The sequence below is a fragment of the Dysidea avara genome, chromosome 12, assembly GCF_963678975.1.
Source record: "Dysidea avara chromosome 12, odDysAvar1.4, whole genome shotgun sequence".
NCBI classification, from domain to species: Eukaryota; Metazoa; Porifera; class Demospongiae; order Dictyoceratida; family Dysideidae; genus Dysidea; species Dysidea avara.
In genome coordinates this window covers 1,098,069-1,118,529 of record NC_089283.1, presented here as the reverse complement: position 1 = coordinate 1,118,529, position 20,461 = coordinate 1,098,069, and the positions used below count along the sequence as shown (strand labels likewise).

General features: G+C 38.6%; 4 protein-coding genes and 1 non-coding gene across 5 annotated transcripts in view; 2 read left to right on the top strand and 3 right to left on the bottom strand.

The window, feature by feature from the left end:
- The window catches only part of LOC136241425 (inversin-like), a 13,564-nt gene extending 5,364 nt beyond the window's left edge, over positions 1-8,200 (bottom strand). The window contains exons 1-17 of the mRNA XM_066032630.1: positions 8,068-8,200; positions 7,908-7,998; positions 6,765-6,811; positions 6,653-6,715; positions 6,549-6,602; positions 6,195-6,265; positions 6,101-6,140; positions 5,990-6,052; positions 5,871-5,936; positions 5,068-5,160; positions 4,960-5,008; positions 4,697-4,746; positions 4,566-4,647; positions 2,799-2,887; positions 2,723-2,743; positions 2,132-2,300; positions 1,688-1,743 (exon numbers count right to left, since the gene is read on the bottom strand). Of these exons, the coding sequence (XP_065888702.1) occupies positions 1,688-1,743; positions 2,132-2,300; positions 2,723-2,743; positions 2,799-2,887; positions 4,566-4,647; positions 4,697-4,746; positions 4,960-5,008; positions 5,068-5,160; positions 5,871-5,936; positions 5,990-6,052; positions 6,101-6,140; positions 6,195-6,265; positions 6,549-6,602; positions 6,653-6,715; positions 6,765-6,811; positions 7,908-7,998; positions 8,068-8,070 (1,107 nt within the window). The 5' untranslated portion in view covers positions 8,071-8,200. The remainder of the gene's footprint in view (positions 1-1,687; positions 1,744-2,131; positions 2,301-2,722; positions 2,744-2,798; positions 2,888-4,565; positions 4,648-4,696; positions 4,747-4,959; positions 5,009-5,067; positions 5,161-5,870; positions 5,937-5,989; positions 6,053-6,100; positions 6,141-6,194; positions 6,266-6,548; positions 6,603-6,652; positions 6,716-6,764; positions 6,812-7,907; positions 7,999-8,067) is intronic.
- LOC136241431 (uncharacterized) lies at positions 8,172-9,088 on the top strand. The gene is made up of 2 exons (XM_066032637.1): positions 8,172-8,868; positions 8,917-9,088. The coding sequence occupies exons 1-2, from the start codon at positions 8,205-8,207 to the stop codon at positions 8,958-8,960; spliced, it is 708 nt and encodes a 235-aa protein (XP_065888709.1). The 5' UTR covers positions 8,172-8,204; the 3' UTR covers positions 8,961-9,088.
- LOC136241427 (la protein homolog) lies at positions 8,997-19,764 on the bottom strand. Its single transcript, XM_066032633.1, has 12 exons — positions 19,568-19,764; positions 19,195-19,295; positions 17,174-17,287; positions 17,062-17,124; positions 16,225-16,293; positions 16,074-16,174; positions 11,832-11,894; positions 11,678-11,783; positions 10,440-10,499; positions 10,264-10,384; positions 9,537-9,587; positions 8,997-9,490 (listed from the first exon to the last, which is right to left on the bottom strand). Exons 1-12 carry the CDS (start codon positions 19,695-19,697, stop codon positions 9,129-9,131), a joined length of 1,341 nt encoding a protein of 446 aa, XP_065888705.1. The 5' UTR covers positions 19,698-19,764; the 3' UTR covers positions 8,997-9,128.
- On the bottom strand, positions 18,132-18,203 carry Trnad-guc (transfer RNA aspartic acid (anticodon GUC)). The gene has a single exon. It is a non-coding gene; the product is annotated as a tRNA-Asp (tRNA).
- Positions 19,721-20,461, top strand: part of LOC136241430 (inhibitor of growth protein 4-like) — an 8,411-nt gene continuing 7,670 nt past the window's right edge. The window contains exons 1-3 of the mRNA XM_066032636.1: positions 19,721-19,831; positions 19,900-19,977; positions 20,028-20,188. Of these exons, the coding sequence (XP_065888708.1) occupies positions 19,795-19,831; positions 19,900-19,977; positions 20,028-20,188 (276 nt within the window). The 5' untranslated portion in view covers positions 19,721-19,794. The remainder of the gene's footprint in view (positions 19,832-19,899; positions 19,978-20,027; positions 20,189-20,461) is intronic.

Here is a 20,461-nt window from a genome sequence, read left to right as displayed (position 1 = left end):
TCGCGAGTATTCATCTTGTTTGAATACTCGTGAAGGAAACGGGTGCCACACCTTTTAGTTAGTAACACTTGTGGTTCAAGTGACTGCGACGTTACATTTTGAGCGGTAACTGTACTAACAAATTTGCTACTGGATGTTTTAACAACTCTTGGCTTGAAAGCAGCCATTTCATTTCAAAGCAAAAATCTAATATTGTTGCCCATGGTAACATCCTTTTAGTTGCTTTATGAAGTAATAGTACTGGTATATTAATTTAGTTACATGACTGCTCTATTAAAGTTATTGACTGTTATTTTCTGTGTATTATCATGGGATGTACAGATAACCCAAAATCTTACTGTTTAGCATTATTAAGAGTATATAATAGAAACCAAGAGTGTTGAACGGTGTATTAACCCGTGATTAATGATTACGTAAAGTACTATGGATATTTCGGTAATTGTTTGTTTATGCAAAATAGTAATTTAAAATGTGTATGTGGCAACAGGTCTTTTTATGCACCAGTTTTCCATGTTATTCAACAAAGTACCGTATAGCGGGAAATTTTCGAAATGTTAAATATTCGAAAAATTCGAAAATAACTGTGTTTTCGAAAATAGTACATTCCGGCTTTGAAGTGACAATCAAAGAAAGTATAGCTAGGTATATAGAAATGATTTTTGCGAGTGCACGCATGCATAGCCTTCTGCTAATATCAGTTAGCTATAGGCTTAATGTATTATAGCTAGGCACTGGGCCACACACAAGTAGCTAGCCATATAGCTATAGCTACCACGCGCGCGCGCATATGAGCGAGCAAGAATGACACCACGAGTCTTGAAGCCTATAAGAGCTCGAGAGACCAGAAATTACTAGGAAAGACTATAATTATCAGTAAACATCTATATGGGCTGAAAAACGCCATGTACTTAGCTATGGCTCGAACAACATGGTTCAACCTACGAAGGAAGACCCTAGGATAGCTAGACGAGATTCTATCAAAGCCAGATTGAACGTTTCTAGCTGTACTGAACAATCAAAGTAGCAAATTCTAGCTATGTACGTATGTGATCAATGCAACCACTGTTAGCTTCCTCCGCGAATTAATTATCTACGGTGCGGCGCAGTAAAGAGACATAGTTTCGAAAATATTTTTTCGAATTTCCAATCAAGCACTCTTTTTCAAAAATTTAACCTTTCGAAAATTTCCCACTATACGGTATTCAACAGTTATTGTACTAGAAAAGTGTAGTAAAAACACAATCTAACTCCAGCTCACTAAAACAACAGTTGCACAAACAAGCGTGTTGCCACACCTTCAAGGATCCACTTGGCAGTGCCAGAACTTTAACATTAGCCAATTCCCTTTAACACTATCATGTTGTCGCTTAGTTTAGTGGCTGAATTGGGCTAAATACAGCAACCCTTAATGGTAATATAAACAAACAGTTACTGAAATATCCGTGATACTTCACACAATCATTAATCACGGGGTAATACACCCATTCGATACTCTTGGTTACTGTTATATACTCTTGGTATTACGAACTCTTGACAGTATGTCATAATAATTCATGTATTAAACAAATCAAAGCACTACATGTGCTTGAGCACTAAGGAAAGTGTAACCACTTGAGCTATGACCACACACCTATGCTATATTGCACTTGCCGCAGTGTTTAACTAGTACATACACTACACACATTACCTGTAGTAACAATCTCACACAGTTAGCATATCCATACAAGGCAGCAATGTGTAGTGCTAATGGTACACAACACAACATAAACACACTAACAGACTCAACCAGCAATATTTGTAATATGTCTAACTTGTATAGCCCAGGCCTATTCTCTGGACAATCAAGAGATACTGTTATAATTTAAGGGTCTAGAGGAGTAACAGTTGTAGTGTAGGTCATCTTATAGTTAGTCCTATAATATGGTGGACATCTCTCTTAACAAACTATCTGATTTAACAACACAATAGAAAACACCTCTACAAAAGTTTCAGGTCTGGCTAAATACATTTTTTACCTCTGAAAGAGCAAACCTCTGTATATTGCAGGGCCAAAATTTATGGCCCCAATATGTGACCATTACAGAGGGCTAACTACTGTGTTGCTCTTCATGCAATACACTACAGTACTAACCTGTGGTGCCATTCTTCTCACAAGCATGGACATCAGACACCTGATTGTCCAGTAGTAGTTGGATCACTACATAGTTGCCATTCTGCGCAGCCCACATGACCGCTGTCCGTCCATCACGGTCAGGAACATCCTTCAATTGCTCATCAGTTAGAAGTGCCTGTACACAATCCTACACCACAATATAGCAGTATCTAAATTGCCCACACACTAAATACATCATATACAAAAAAGCAAAGCCTTTGGCTGCTGTGTGGATGCCTATACACTATTAAGTTGCTATGAGTCAGTGCAGGCAAATCCTCTTGGGGCAGGACTAGTAACCCACAGGCCATGTCTCACAGGTGAAGGTGTGGGAACCTCAAGTCCCACCTGAGCCTTCATCTGTTGTGAAAGATACAGACAGTTACTTCCCCAGGTCCCCATTTAACAGCTGAGTAGACTAGAGCAAGTTTCTTGCTCAAGGAAACAGCAACAATAATAACTTGGCACTTCCAGACATCAAACCTGAACCTTTTGTTTACCAGGCTGGTGCTCTACATACACACGCACACACGCACGCACGCACACAATATTGTTACTGTATTTACGTACCACTGTCTCACTCTTCTGTGCCTGTAATAACAACACATGTGTGTAACACAGAGGGGAAGGGGGTGGGGGGACATACAGCATAGTGGAGGGGTGTGGCACCAACAGCATCAGCACAAGAGTAGTCAGCTCCTCTATCCAATAATAATGTGACTATTTCTGATAGTCCTGTAGTATGGGATAAGTGTGTGTACACAACCTAGACTAGAGTAATGAGTACCGTATATATACAAATTTTGAGGGACGTAATTTTTGCTGATCAACAAATTTCAAGATTTTTGCAGTTTTATTTTCGAGGATCATTCACTGTTCACTCTGAGGTTACCTATTAGAAAGCATAGAGCTAGCTCTGATAATCATTAAAGGTCCACTGAAATGGAAAATTCATTTGCCATTTTATTGAACAAATAAGTTGCTTTTATCATGCAATGTACTAAAACACCTTATAAATAATTCAATTATGTTGATATACCGAGATATTAATTAGCCACAAAGTCTAAATACGTCACATTGTGACGTAAGACAGAGAAATGGAAGTACTGTTATTACACACTTTGCAATGGGAAAGGTAGATAAACAGCGAGAGTCTAACATGCAGGTGGCAATACCAAGCTCTGCTTTTCAACTTCACAGTGTTCCAAGATTACTTGGAACATTTTGCTTAGCGGAGTTGGTCTGTAGTTGCCTGTAGCTCAGCCTGTAGTGCTTTGCACTATCGAATCCACTGAAGTAAAAATTAGTTCAGTTTGTTTACAAAGCTGGGTTAGCAGTACCATGAAACAAACAATGGTATCTATGTTACACTTTCCTGAGTCGCTTCTCTGCCTGGAAGGGATAACCATCTTGTGCATATCTTGCCAGTGGCACCATCACAATCATTTTTCCTCGTGTTTCTCTGCCTCCATCTGCTGTATTGGACCCTTAAACATATTCAAAACATCCAAGAAATAAACTAAGATATGCTTCGACCACTGTGCTGTTGATTTACAGTCCCTTTAACAGGCGTTGTAAAGCGTTCTTCACAACAAGGCTAGCGTAAATTCACTAACTATCTCCCATAGGTTTGTAACTGGCTGCAGTACAAATTCTTACCGTGTTTCAAGTTGTTATGGTAAGTACGATGTGAAACTAAAGTGAATCAAGCTGTACATGAACACTTCTATCACTTTAATGGCACCTCATGCGTACTAAAGTTTCTTTGTACAATATGTCATGATGTAATATAATTGACAAACCACAATACACTAAATGTATTATATCTACTAAACAAAACTAAATCTGACTAAATCACACACACCAACCTATCCCAGTAGTAGCAAGGATTAATAATAGCCAAAGTGTATTTTACCATTTCAGTGGACTTTTAAATTTCGAGGATGAAAATTTTGTGGACAAAATTAAGCAGCCGTGAAAATTACGTCCTTCAAAATTTTGATATAGTTGTAGCAAAGCTTGCTTGTATCATCAGGATTAGCAGGAGACAACATTATCGTGATATCAATACTACCACAGTATTAAGCTATAATGTATACTAAATGATTGATATAATCACTGCTAGTCTAACTTGTACTATGATACTACTGGATCATGAGGCTGTACAAAAAATTAAGATACTCTAATAGAGTAGTCAACAACTCTAATATTTCAGTCAGACATTTGATTCACATTAGCAATTTTTATTTTTAGTTTGTCCAGCCATTGTACACAACATAGATTACATACTATATAAGAGAGACACACATTGTACATTGATCACACACACAGATACTACAGGCACACAGACATATGGGCATGCTACATGTACACACATACACGCACGCACGCATGCACACACACTCACGCACACCTAACACAGCAGCCCAGTGTAGAGCAGTCCTAAACTGCATATCAACAGCAGACACCTCACAATGAGCCTCAGGTCTTGACGTCTACTCAACAACACACTATCACACATCATATTATGATGGGTGAACTGACCAGAGCATCAACTAGAGTATGGTTACCAGCTGCTACTGCCAGGTGGAGTGCTGTACGTGAGTAAAGAATATCAATGACAACAACTATATTTATGATTGCTTTTGGGCCAAAATGTCTTAACCTTAGGTGGTTACATTAATTGGACAAATCACATTGTACTTTAATGACGATTATCAAGTTGGCTGGTTTAGACAGGTGACCTTATTACATAGTGACCTCAGTATAGCAGGTCACACTACACGACATTATCTACAGGTACATACCAGTCCGTCCCTCAGAGTCTTGCAAGTTGATCACACTTGGAGCCATTTCCTATAGCAGGAAGGAGTAGTGGTACTACTAGAGTTAACAACACATCAATTGGACCTCACCAATATTGCTAGAGCAGCTGTAGCATTATCGTTGTTAACAGTCCAGTGTAGAGCTGTCTTCCCTTCCATATCACTAACAACTATATCAGCTCCCTACACCATGATGATGATGTGATACACCACAGAACACAATCAAGCCTCCTTAAATTTATAACTACCCAAGACAACAAGAAATACTTTAGGTATTAGTGATTCACCATGAGATGGAACACATGATAACAACATTGAGAAGGTATTTACTATGAGAATGGAAAAGATTGATATCTAATAAAGCAGTCCGGTAGTGTTAGCTACTAGAACAGTCACTAAACTCCATTTTGAAAATCCTTACATGTTTGTTATAACTATCACAATACACTACATGATGTCTGATAATAGCAAAGTTCAACACATGTACAAATCATTTAAAACTTGACTTTGCCTCAGGTTTTTAAATCACAAAGATCCTCGTGGTAGGTCTCTAACTATTAGATTTTAGATTAATTATATCATTAAATTATTTTCATGTAGACTACATCTCAATTATCTGAGCGGTACAAGTGATTGTTCTGGATGAGTATTTTGTTAATAGACGAGTGTTTTATTGAAGCATGTGTGTGTTCTATTAGAGTAGTTAACTGTGTAATAAACTAGTGGACTTCATTCTGTTTTGCATTTGAACTGGTAAAGTGTCCAGATAATCCAGTCTATTGCAACATAATTTAGTTGTGATTAAGTTGTGTACCAGGTTAGTAATCTCTGCTACCCTAGTCACCAGAAATTTACTAGCTAGAATTATACTACAAGTTATGATCCCAACTTACAGCCTTCAGTAGTAGTTTGATGTTCTCTGGTCTGTTATAGTAAGCACTCCAGTGTAGTGCCGTCATCTGTGTGTGTAACACAATCAGTACATCATCATCATACGAGTTGCCATGACTACCTTTTCATTATCTCCATGATTGAGGTCAGGTGACTTGAGCTTGCGAATGAGAATACTCAAACACTACACCACAAATATGTCACACAGTCACAGAGTACTACAAGTATTAACCTTAGAGTTAGGGTGACTGGTTGATAGTAGTAGAGGGGTCCTGTGGAGGAATTGTGATATGAAGCTTGTATAGTGTGTAGTGATGGTAGTGTACCTTCCTTCATTGTCCTTAAACTTGGGGTCTGCTCCACTTGATAATAATATCTTGAAGCTCTTATGGCTGTTCTGTAAGGATTGTACAATAGTCTGTATTTTCTGTCATGGAACCTGGACACCTTGAGATCAACCAATGGTATCCTGATTATCAAGATGTCCTGATTATCAAGATGTCCCAATTTTCCAAGTCAGTTTATGTACTAAGGGATACTTTGGGACCTTAACTAAGTGTCCGGATTATGTAGGTGTCCTCAAACACATTGATGTATTGAAACATGTCTCAGTGAAAAAGACTAATTGGCCAAATCCAGCCAATTCTCTACTAACAAACAAATGAACACAATCCCCTCACCATCAGGGCTGCCCAGTGTAGAGCAGTTTGTCCATTATGATCCACAGCCATCACCTACAACAAGTGAACAATGAGGGAGGAGCGTGTGCTATATCATGACCCACCTCAGCTCCTGACCTCACTAACAGCTCGGTACAATCTGACTTGTCACTCATGGCACTGAACATCTATAACAACACCATTGTACAGGAGGGGCATTATATGGAGTAACATTACCAGTGGGGTACGTCCATACTCATCACGACCATCAATATCAAATTTTCCTGTGTGAACAACATGTGAACAACATGTTAGTCATCAATGTGGTATATTTACAGTAATCAATCATCAAGGATCTATAGTAGCTGAAACGGTCATGATTTTTTAGTATTCGAGTATTCTCTAGAGTTAATGATCGAGTACTCACTAATACTAGTTGCATGTAGTCATACCATTTCACATGTTTTGTACCAACCTTAAACAGTTTAGAGTAACAATGATATACTGTATTAAAGTACTGATGTTGGTGTCCTTGACAAAAAAATTATGCCAGTCAAGCTCTATAACCTTCATTGTGTCACTCCCTGATGACAATTACATCATGTGAGCTGAGTCACGTGATCTTAACGAGTACTCGAGTACCAATTTTACCATCTGAGCACCAAAATCCTTAACAAGTACTCACCGAGTATTAGTACATTACAATTTATGGTCCCAACAACTGTATTAAATTAAAAGTCTTAGTTAACCAAACTAAGATGATTTAGTTAAACAATTATAGCTAAGATGACCTGAGATTTTAATCACCATAACTATTATATAACAGGCACTGGCAAATTACTCCACTGGTATGTACTTGGTTGTTAATAACCATCAATAGACAACTATATTAAGTGTTGAGCTTGCATGAATACTAAATTCAACAGTTTTAGTGTATTTGTTAAAATTCTGGCAATCACTAATTTTAAATATTTAGTTAGGTGGCACCATTTGCTTTTATCACACCATCAATCCTAGCAATGAACCAACTGTAGTGACTGAGTATAGCAGTGTATTTTATCATTTACTAACTAGCCCAGTACACATATCTATCCTAGGCACCGATGTTACGCTTTATCTACATGCAGTTAGGAGATGTGTAGCATGTATTACAATTACAGTAACTGAAACACCTTGTCAGCTCATGTGTCAGTGTATACCAAATTGGCACAAATTCCCCTCTATAATAGTCTGTATTATTTGTACAACTTAAATGACAAAGCTACAAGCTTGACCATGCTTTTCCCCAGCCAAACAATGGGTAGACAGCTAGCCTGCTTTGTCTCTGTCTGTACTTTAGATGCTACAAGGCTACATAACACAGCTAATGTTCTTCTATACCTGTTTTGAGAAAAGCATCCAATTCTAGTCGCTCTCCATTCACAGCTGCTAAGTGTAGCGGACTATCAAGATTAGCAGCTTGATTGTCAGCCTGCAAGATGTTCATAATTCTAATTAATGCTCTACACTTTTAAATTACAATGCTTAAACTATATCTCACCATTCGGCCGATGTTAGTTTGATACAATATCACCAGTTAGGAGGTGAACGTCTAGTAGAGGTCCCTTACTGCCCTAGTTCAATTTATAAACAATACTGCGTAACCAAGCAACAATGATTGATTCTATTTAACGCTCAATGTTAAGCATGGCTACCAGGCGCGAGTTCATGGACGATGTTGCTACCTGGTTGATTAATAACTTGAGGGATACGGGCAACATGTCAGACGTTATTAGCAAGGAGGACTTGTGGAACTACTTCGTGTTCACTCACGATGGTTACGAATTTGACTCCACAGAGAAAGGAGCCTTCTTTTGTACTTGGACTGACTTGATGCAGAAACACAGCCGCTTTGCTAGGGTGTGTCCACACGGTATGCACAAGAAAGTCACTGGCTATAAGGCGGTACAGTTTAGCGATATGGACAAGTTCACAAAAGCACATGCCATGGGCCTCATCTCCTCAAACAATTCGTTACACAGTTTCAACACATATGACATCAGACTGTTCCTACAGAAGTGTATTGAGGTGACCCATGACTTGGATGATAAGATTGGACGATTAGAACTGTGGAGGGTGTTTGCTCGTCACTGCAGTATTCCAGCTGATGAGAAGTACTCGAATGTGTTTTTGGGGCATTTCTTATCAATGTTCAGAGAAGAAATGGGAGAAGATTTTGTGTTAAAGAAGAAACGAAAGATTGAGTACTTTGGTGGAATAAAACTGAAGAAGGACCTATCATTTATGAACCCATCTGGGAATACTACACTAAGCATATGTTCTCAACAAGATGTTTGTGAAGGTAACCATAGCAACACATCAAAACATGTTAAACATCTAGTATTTACAGGTGTCACTATTTCACACTATTGGCTGGAATTTAAACAATCATGACCCCCTACAAGGTGGGGCCAATTCTTTTTGCAATGATTTCTTTTTGTTACATATTTTTATTGATCAGAAATATAGTTATTTATTATGAAATAACAGTAACACAAATAAAAATGCAAAAAAAGATTACGAAATATAATGACAGTCATTACATATGCAGTTGCTAAAATATCATGGTTCATCTGATTCCTGTTTAACCCGTTTTGGACTGGGTGCAGCATCATCAGATTCCTGTGTAACACGTTTAAAGCCAGGAGCACCATCTTCTGACTCCTGTTTGACTTGTGTAGAACTGGTTTCTGCATCATTAGATTCCTGTTTAGGACTAGGTACACCATCTTCAGGTTCTTGCTTGACTCGCTTATTACTGGGTTCGTCCTCAGGTTGACCAGAGTCCTGTTGGTTCTTAGCGTTGTCATGATCACCAGAATCCTGTTTAGAATTTTGTTTGGCTTGTTGTCTACCCCTTACTGGTCTATTGTCCTTCTGTCGTTTCCTACCCTTCTTATAATTACCACCAGCACCTCCCTTAGCTGTGTGGACAAGAATGGTGAGGTTATTACAATGACAATGACGTACGTTTAGCTTTGTTCTCTTCCATCCTTGTGTAGAATGCCTTTTCTTCATCCCCTGTAAGATCAGTAACTCGTAACATAACTCCAGGAAAGTGTTCTGATAATCCCCAATGTGTCATTTGTATACAAAACGACCTATCTAATGTAGCCACCTGTTTAATAAGGTCACTGTGTAATAAGGTTACCTGTGTAATAAGGTTACCTGTCTAAACCAGCCAATTTGATAATCCCCTATAGTACATATACATGTTGAGCTGAATTCTGGAATATTAATGTTGTATACAAGATCAAAGGCTTTGAACATGGTGTTCAGGACGCATTTATTCGTAAGCTCGTGTAACGGGCATTTAATTGTCAAAAATATGGTGTCCAGTGAAACCCTCTTGGAAAGAGATTAAACAGCCAAACAAAGTTTCTACTCATGAAACTATGGGACTACTTTGAGCAAGAAGCGAGGCAGTCTAAAGTTTCTATCAATGTGAAGAAGAGAATCTCAAAGGCCACTGGTATTAAATATCATCTTTGCAGCTGGGTTTGGTATTCATTTTGCAACGTAGAGATTTCAGAGTCATCTATTGAAAGAGCAAGGATGGAGTACCGCAAGAAAGGCAGGTTTTCTATGCCAAGAAAAAGGTGTAAAAGCATGACCTGTCTGCTGTGTAAAGCCAGCAATTTAAGCCCCAAAATATTAGAGACCAGGTCTCCCTATAAACCTACAGCAATATGCTAACCTTCAGCTACACTCAGTACAGACTCCACTCCTTGTAGTAACACTTTCCCATCTTCAGCATCTCCTGTAGCTCCGTCAACTGCCCTACGTGCTCCGTCTTCTTCTTGAAACCTAATAAACCCCTAATATAAGACACGTAGTACCTTAATACAAAGCACACCTCACTAATTAGTTTACCTCAGTTTCCCCTCTGTTGAAATCAATCCACAACACGGTAGCATATTTGGAGAAGAGCTCCTACAAGAGATTAGGAATACAATGCAACAAGTACCGTATAGCAAATTTTTACTGCACCTATAATTTATCACAAATCTTAAAAGCGCGACACAAATTCTGCGAATGCAGCTATCCACGCAAATAAATCCGCTGATTTTATTATTTCAATTAGTAGAAACACAGTGAAAGAGAAGATGTTAAGCAGTTATACACATGGCTGTCATGTTTATAATGATATTTTGGACTCCTATCATTGGCTAGGAACTTACTTGTGGGGATGTGTGTCTCTGTGTGACGACCCAACAGTGGTGGGGCACATACTACGCACCCTCTAAAGGATGTGCAGTTTGTTTTCATTTCATGGTGGCACAATACGTATCAAGTTACAGGACAAGAAGACACGAAAAGTTGAAAACACAAAATAAGTGCAAATTTAATTACCGCGGCTAGCCACTGTTCACGAAAATAAAGTCTTCGTGGTAAAAACCCACTATACGGTATTCATTTAGCACATCGCATTTCACTCGTTAGCTCAAATGATAGCGGAATTGTTTAGTAACTACAAACATAAAAGCCATGGCCAATATTTTATTTGAAAGAACAGTATAGGCTAGCACACAGTGTGTGTTAACAAGTGTATAGTATGTTCACATTGAGCTGAATCCTCAAAAACATTTAATATCTCATGGATGATGCAATTATTACACATGATGTTGAAATTTGACTCATTTGTAGTACTGCTTGACCCGCTAAAAATATTTCAAAATCTTTTGTTCAAATGTTTGGCATAGTATTTACAGCCAATCAAAATTTCCACAATACATTTCCTATGGGGGAGCCATATAAGCACAGTGTCCATTACAGCCCTTTCCCGAACTTGTAATGGAGCCATACCGTACGTGTCTGTTGTTGACACCTTTGCAGTTACCAATAATCATCTGGTTGGCTGAAATGTTAACTCTGTTGAGAATAAATCCAATTTTAATTTTTAGCTGTTTTTCAGGATTCAGCTCAACGTGAACATACTATAGTAGCTACACCTGCAGGTAATTAGATCATTATCCTACCCTACGCCACCTACACAGCACACAGCTTGGATAGTTGCAATTAGTTTAAACTTTATAGATACAAGTGGTAGGAGCCAAGGCTAGCTCCTACAAATTGGTCTCCTTGTAACACTTATTGTGTGCAGCACAAACCTTTAGTTGTTCTCTGCTAGTATTACCTCCACAGCCCACAAACTTCATGATGTGTCCATGTGTGTACTCCACTTTAGGTAGAGCTTCTTTCCTCTTCTTCTCTTCTCTGTAACATCATGTGACTCACCTGCCACCATTTTATAATGTCACTCACACTTCTTTTGCTGCTTGTTTCTTGTCGGCTTCTTCTTGTCTCTTCCTCTTGATGTAGTCAGCCCTACCATGATGTCATGGCAACCATCATAATCAAAGAGTACACAAGGGTAGGGGCTAATATTACTTGTAATTTCACTGTTGTGTAGTGATGTGTCTTTGTATGTAGTTTATACAGTGATAAAAGTAAGGTGGACCCATGTCAGGGATGATAACAATTATTCAGACACTTTGTTTGTTTTTGGTTATTGTTATTTTAGAGTATGACTGTTCTATTAGAGTATCTCAATGCTTACAGAGTATACAATAGAAACCAAGAGTGTCAAACGGTGTATCATGATTGCATAAAGTAACACGGATATTTCAGTAATTGTTTGTTTACACAAAATGGTAATTTGAAATGCGTATGTGGCAACACGTCTTTGTTCACCAGTTTTCTGTGTTATTCAACCAAGTATTCAACAATTATTGTGCAAGGAATGTGTAGTAAGGACCCAAGATAACTACAGCTTGCTAAAACAATGGTTGCACAAATGAGTGTGTTGCCACACCTTCAGGGATTTGTTTGGCAGTGCCAGAACTTTCCAATTCCCTTTAACACTATCATATCTTTTCGCTTGGTTTAGTGGCTGAATTGGGCTAAATACAGCAACCCTTATTGGCAATGAAAACGAACAATTACTGAAATATCTGTGTTACTTTACGCAATTATTCATCACGGGGAAATACACCCATTTGATACTCTTGGTTACTATTATATCAAGACACACGGTAATGTGTCGTGCGGCCCAAGAAGCCGGCGCGTAACACCCGTGAGTATATTGACAGGAAGAAAGAAAACGCAATTTTCGCACCTCCGTAGCTCTGTGCTTCCTTGATGAAAGAAACAAGACGATTTTTGCTGTGGACATGCCCTCCAACTGCAGCACTCCACATTCCAAATTTGAACGAAATCGCTTCACACGTTCCCGAGATATGCGACTTCAAAAATTGGCTCACTTTCTTCGTTTTTTCTTCTTATTTTTCTTTTTCTTGTCGCACACTTACAAAAACTGCTATAAAACGCAAACGCTATATCCGATTGTCTTGAAATTTGGCACACAGAAGGGGGATATAAAGGCGCATCTCGGTACTAACTTTGGCTGGAATACGATAAACAGGCAAAGAGTTATGAGCGATTATTCACGAAAAATAACACCAATATGTTGTCAGGCCTACAGGGTAAACCGCGTATGGGAAGAAGCTGAAAATCGGTGGGTGAATAGATTAACTATTGAATCTCAAACCTTTTGTGGTTGAAAGAAATTGAGCTAAAAAACAGGAAGATACAACGAAAAAATCAACAGTGTGTAACAATTACGCAATCGAGATTAGCTAATAAAAAAAACGACTGCTTGCCACGCCTACCAGATAAACCGCTTGGGGTAATCCTTTGAAAATCGTTGTACAGATGGAGTAATCATCTTAGAAAGGCTCATCAATGGTGTAGAAGAATCAGACTTAAAGCCACGGAGTTATAACACGAAATCCAACTTGGTGCAGCAAGTGCGAGATCGAGATACTCTAATAGAGCAGTCATCCTAATAGAGCAGTCACCCTGAAGAGAATTCAAGAGATCAGCTAGAAACAAGAAACCTGTATAGAGATCAGCTACACACAAGTCACCCTGTAGAGAGATCAGCTAGAAGAAGTTACCTTGTAGGGAGTTCATGCAACTATGGAAAGAGATAGTTCAGCTAGAAGAAATCACCTTGTAGAGTTCAGCTACAAAGAAACCACCATGTAGAGAGTTCAGCTACAAACAAATTGCCCTGTGGAGAGATCAATAGAAGAAGTTACCTTGCAGAGAGTTCAGCTACAAAGAAACCATCATGTAGAGAGTTCAGCTACAAACAAATCTCCCTGTAGAGAGATCAGCTAGAAGAAGTTACCTTGTAGAGAGTTCAGCTTCAAACAAATCACCCTGTAGAAAGATCAGCTAGAAGAGGTCACCTTGTAGAGAGATCAGTTACAAAGAAACCACCATGTAGAGAGCTCAGCTACAAACTAGTGACCTTGTAGAGACATCAGCTAGAAGAAGTTACCTTGTAGAGAGTTCAGCTACAAAGAAACCATTCTTTAAAGAGCTCAGCTGCAAACAAATCACCTGTACAGAATTCAGCTACAAACAAATCACCCTGTAGAAAGATCAGCTAGAAAAAGTTACCTTGTAGAGAGTTCATTTACAAAGAAACCATCATGTAAAGAATTCAGCTATAAACTAGTGACCCTGTAAAGACATCAGCTAGAAGAAGTCACCTTGTAGAGAGTTCAGCTACAAAGAAACCATTCTGTAAAGAGCTCAGCTGCAAACAAATTACCTATACAGAATTCAGCTACAGTGGATCCTCACTAATCCGAACAGCTCTGTTCTCAAGTTGACAAAAGTCTGTTCAGATTAGTGAATTTGTTTGGATTAGTGAACCCATTGATTATACAGAACCTAATTCAATTACTCTAATAGAACATACATTTGTTTGCAAATACTCTAATAAAACAGTCATTTGTACTGTTCGGATTATCGAGCGTTCGGATTACTGGAGTTCGGATTAGTGAGGATCCACTGTACAAACAAATCACCATGTAGAGAGATCAGCTAGAAGAAGTTAACTTGTAGAGAGTTCAGCTACAAAGAAACCATCATTTAGAGAGTTCAGCTTCAAACAAATCACCTGTAGAGAGTTCAGCTACAAACAAATCTCCCTGTAGAGAGATCATCTAGAAGAAGTTACCTTGTAGAGAGTTCAGCTACAAACAAATCACCCTGTAGAAAGATCAGCTAGAAGAAATCACCTTGTAGAGAGTTCAGCTTCAAAGAAACAATCATGTGAGAGTTCAGGTACAAACAAATTGTCCTCTAGAGAGATCATCTAGAAGAAGTTACCTTGTAGAGAGTTCAGCTACAAACAAATCACCCTGTAGAAAGATCAGCTAGAAGAAGTCACCTTGTAGAAAGTTCAGTTACAAACTAGTGACCTTGTAGAGACATCAGCTGGAAAAGTTACCTTGTAGAGAGTTCAGCTACAAAGAAACCATTCTTTAAAGAGCTCAGCTGCAAACAAATCACCTGTACAGAATTCAGCTACAAACAAACCACCCTGTAGAGAGATCAGCTAGAAGAAGTTACCTTGTAGATCGTTCAGCTACAAACAAATCACCCTGTAGAGAGATCAGCTAGAAGAAGTTACCTTGTAGAGAGTTCAGCTACAAAGAAACCACCATGTAGAGAGTTCAGCTGCAAAGAAATCACCCTGTATAAAATTCTGCCACAAACAAATTGCCCTGTAGAAAGATCAGTTAGAAAAAGTTACCTTGTAGAGAGTTCAGCTACAAAGAAACCATTCTGTAAAGAGCTCAGCTGCAAACAAATCGCCTGTACAGAATTCAGCTAAAAACAAATCATCCTGTAGAGAGATCAGCTAGAAGAAGTCACCTTGTAGAGTGTTCAGTTACAAAGAAACCGCCATGGAGATTTCTGTAATCAATATATGTATTATATATCTATAATTCGTACATTTACTGATAAAATATTTAAAGTACATCTACTTCATCTTTTCTTCTTCCTGTGGTAAAAAAAAAAGATAGGTTCAAAAAGTCCCAATATGGCCGGCTTTGGGGTATACAAATACAAAAAGAAATGAAATCTAATCCAAAACAGCCAAGCTGTAAAAAAAGTGTGCGGCCCTCAAAAATGCTATGGTGAAAAAAGATGTGAAATCCAAGGTGGCGGTCAAGAAATGGCTGTGATGGTAGGTTAATGGTAAAAATTTTAATAATGACAATTTAGGTAAATTTTGTGAAGCGGCACAAAAATTCACCTGAATTGTCGTTATTAAAATTTTTTACCATTAACCTACCATCACAGCCATTTCTTGGCCGCCACCTTGGATTTCACATCTTTTTTCACCAAAGCCTTTTTGAGGGCCGCACACTTTTTTTACAGCTTGGCTGTTTTGGATTAGATATTCTTGTTACAAGTGATAGGAGCTAAACTCCTTTAGATGTGACAGCTAGTGGAAGTGCTTCTTTTCTCCCTAGTCCCTTTGGATACTAAACTTAGCTGTATACTATCTTCAACTATACCCTGGTACTTCTACCCTCAAAATCCTGACCTGCTGGACATAGCATGCCCTAAAATACTTTAACTACACATCAGAATGAAATTACAATTTACAAGAAGTATCCTATTTATAATGAGCATTACTTGTACTCCTTCAGCAGTACTGTGTCATTGTATTTTACTTCATCTTTCTCCATCAGGTTGGCGGCATCAGCTTTATCTTTGTACTCTACAAATACTGATCCCTGGTGTGCATTAATAAGATTTACATCCCAACATAGCTAAATGGCCAAACCTTGAATTCATATGTCACCTTCCCATCGGCATCAACAATTTTGTTCTTTCTCATTGTAATAATGTCAGTCTAGATGTAGGGATCACATGATGTAGGGATCACAGGATATGTAACTTGTAATTATGTGTAACACTCCAGGTTTCTCACAGCTAGCTACTACAACTTCAATTCGCCTTAGCTTATATAAAAGTGAGCACGGAACTATTGCATGTGTACACATATGACACCACCCACATTACAACACACTCACATACATACGTGCAATACAATGACTGTTAAGTATCACATATGTAAGTATAGCTGTATATGACTGTTCTATTAGAGTATCTTGATCAGGAGTGAAGCTTTTGAAGTAGTCAGGTTGATATTTTACAACTATTGCAAAGTGGGTGGACTGTAAAACAAATTGTACAGAACACACAGCCCAGGTGAGTCTGGGGCAGGAAAATTTTCAAATCTGGAGGAAATACAAGCTAACTGACTGCTCTATTAGAGTATCTTGATCTTCACACAAATCTGGACCAGTGAAACTATACCCCTGCAATGCCTCCTCTGAAATAAGGTGGAAGTTCACACCTAGTCTCTTTGTTACTACACTATTGACTATTTGTACATACAATACTTCAGATGTCTATGCTAGTTTTGCAAATACTTACCTGTTTGATCCATCAAGTAATATGGCATGGATGTATACTGATTTATATCATGCAAATAATAAACTTTCATTATCACTTGAACCACAGCCTGCTATACCTCACCACAAGTGTAACTGTTACACACAAGACAAGAGACACTTCTCACAATACACAGTACACACAGGGTACATGGGACACTTACAACTCCAAACTGATCGAAGAAGTCTTGTAAAGTATCCAGTGTACTGTCAAGGGGAAACCCTTTCTGCGGGCACCACATGATCTACACATCACAAATACACACGCCCACTCACCACATACACAGTTCTCTGTTGCTCTTGTAAGTGTTGTTCACTAGATTTCCTCTCCATTGGATCTGGGAGGGGACCAGGTTGGAGACGACGTACCTTTGTGTTGTCATCACTGACCTGAGTGTGACATGTAGATGACACAGTATAACATGGGTAGCAGTGGCACAACATGACACAGTATAACATGGGTAGCAGTGGCACAACATGACACAGTATAACATGGGTAGCAGTGGCACAACGTGACACAGTATAACATGGGTAGCAGTGGCACAACATGACACAGTATAACATGGGTAGCAGTGGCACAACATGACACAGTATAACATGGGTAGCAGTGGCACAACATGACACAGTATAACATGGGTAGCAGTGGCACAACATGACACAGTATAACATGGGTAGCAGTGGCACAACGTGACACAGTATAACATGGGTAGCAGTGGCACAACATGACACAGTATAACATGGGTAGCAGTGGCACAACATGACACAGTATAACATGGGTAGCAGTGGCACAACGTGACACAGCCAGTGATGACACTACATGACATACGAGATATGTACAGATCGAGGTACTAAAAATACACCTACTATTAACAAAATCCTCGAGCTACTACTACTACTCAATGGTGGCACTTATAACTACATACAACAACCTTTCTCTCTTGCTATAACTGAGTATTACAGCAGGATTGTTCTAATAGTAGCACTAAGCTATGGGATTCAGTGCAGGTGTGTAGCAAACCAAATATTATATATGTGGGTCACTACTGTATGTGTAGTGTTTCCTGATGAATGGTACATGTATGACTTCAGCTTGAGTGTTGACTCAAACTTGCAAACACTTTTCAAAAGCAATTTAAGTACCCATGTGCTGCGTTCAAGGGGAACAAAAAAAACTACTACTGTATGACTCAACTTCACAACAAACAAAAAAGTTTTTATAGTAATAAAAAACCAACTCCTTGACGGGGAATCGAACCCCGGTCTCCTGTGTGACAGACAGGGATACTCACCACTATACTACCAAGGAACTGTACATGTGATTATAAGTTTATACTGCTAGTAATGAGATGTGCTGCTGCAAAGGAATAAGTTTAGTGAATTAACAATGTATATGTTTACTTCATGGTACAGAAACAATTCTTACTGTCCATGAAGAGGAGAATCCATTGGTAGGTATATTATTAATACTAGATATTTCAATTACTGTTTACTGAAGCAATTAAAACGTGCCAAATTATTTACGTTGCATGAGTTTTTTACCCAATATATTTTAATGGCATTATCTCCAACAGAATTATGCAAATTGCAAGTCGGGTATTCACTCAGCTGATCACATATATATTGGCACAAACAGTATCCAATAGCAGTGAGACTATTACAGTACTGTACACAGCAGGATAATTATTGTAGTTTTGTACAAGCCAAATTATGAACAATTGTCAATCAGTTTGTTATATGCAGCTGAATTATTTCAGAAGTTGTATAGTAATAATTCATGCATGGACGAGCAGTGGGGAATTATATACACAATATACAGACTTGTTACAAGTTAGAGCTGAACAGCAACGTACAAATCAGTATTTCTTTTGTCAAGTCTATAAATGTTGTCTAGTATGTTTAGATATACAATTTATTGATTGTGTTGACATTTAATTTGTTGATGAAGCAAGTATTTGCCAAGTCTAAAATTCTTGCTGTACAGTAACATGGAATTAACAGGAAAAAAAAATTATGTTAGCTGTGAAATCAAAGGTGGCGGCCAACAAATGGCTGCAATGATGTTAATGCTAATAAATTTTAATAAAAATTTTAATAATTGCTGTGTGTATTATTAGCATGAACATTATTGCAGCCATTTGTTGGCCGCCACCTTTGATTTTACAACTTTTTTCACCCAGGCTTTTTAAGGCCTTACCTTTTTTCACAACTTGGCTGGATACCTACCACACATGTACCATTCACTCATATTGCACTGTGCAGTAGCTACCAATAACACAAACACTACACACTTTAGCTACCTCTAAAGCTGTTGATTTCTTCAGTGCAGCAGCCACCACTTCAGCATCAGTGGACAATTGTTTTAGTCTATTAAAGGTCAGCAACACAGTGAATGGTACCCCTGTAGAACAGTGTTAAGGAACAATTGACTTGTATATGAAAGGAACGCTTCCAATGCATCAAACACAACACGGTAGTCACAAAAATAACAGCATGGACATTTTGGGATCAACCAATAGTGTCCAGGTGTCCTGATTTTCCAGGTCAGTTTATGTACTAAGGGATACTTTGGGACCTTAACTAAGTATGTATATCTCATACACAGTAGAGCTACTAGCTAATATCAAGCACAAGCTTAAGTGCACACGTGATTGCATAGCTACTGCAGGATACAGCCATCATCTTTCTTCACTTGCTCAATCAGAAACTTGTCTCTGCGCAGGTTCCTGTCCCCAAAGTAAAATTCCACTTGACGAATAATCTTATTTTCCAGTACTCCAGCTGGTTCTGCTTCTGTAGCCATCTCGTACACAACACGAGGAGATTTCTAAATAAAGCGCACCTTAAGTGTGTTGGTGGCATTAATTAGAAGCAAACAACATTGTGTCGCTTTAGTGTAAATGGCGTCAGCGGCGTTCTTAGAGAAATATTTTGACTGTGAGTGTATGCGTGTTACTGGTATACTAATTTGAATCGCTTTTTTTTTGGTTTTATGTGTGGCGCAGGTGTCAACTTTCTGCCACGCGAGCTACAAAGCAGTATATCAGAATTACGTGAAATTGAGTTGAAATCTAAGATAGAAGGTTTGTTATAACTAGTAGATTGGTACCATATTCTAATCAGTTTGATGCAGATCTGTTAGCAGCAATTGAACAACTACAGAACGACAGTTTCGACCCATCCCGGAGTTATGCTGAACGACGGAGAAGTTTTGCCGCTCTGTGGCAGAAGGTATTGGAAGTACGGCAAATTGGGGACCAGAAATTGGAGCTCACCTCAACCATGTTGGAAACTGTGAGAAATTGTGTAGTACCACCATATGAGTGATTGTTTACAATAATTACGAAGTATATAGCTGTTCGTATGGAAGCTAGACAAATACTATTTATCCATCTTCATCATAACTCAAGCATCAAACACACAGATAAGTTTTCTGGTGTTTTTGAGGTGGACTAGACCCGTTGCACACTCCAACCCTAGCTCACCTTAAAGCTTACCTTTGTACCGAGAGAGAAAGACATCAATGTGCTTATCAGGCAAACCTCAGATAGTGTTTCAAGTTTGGCT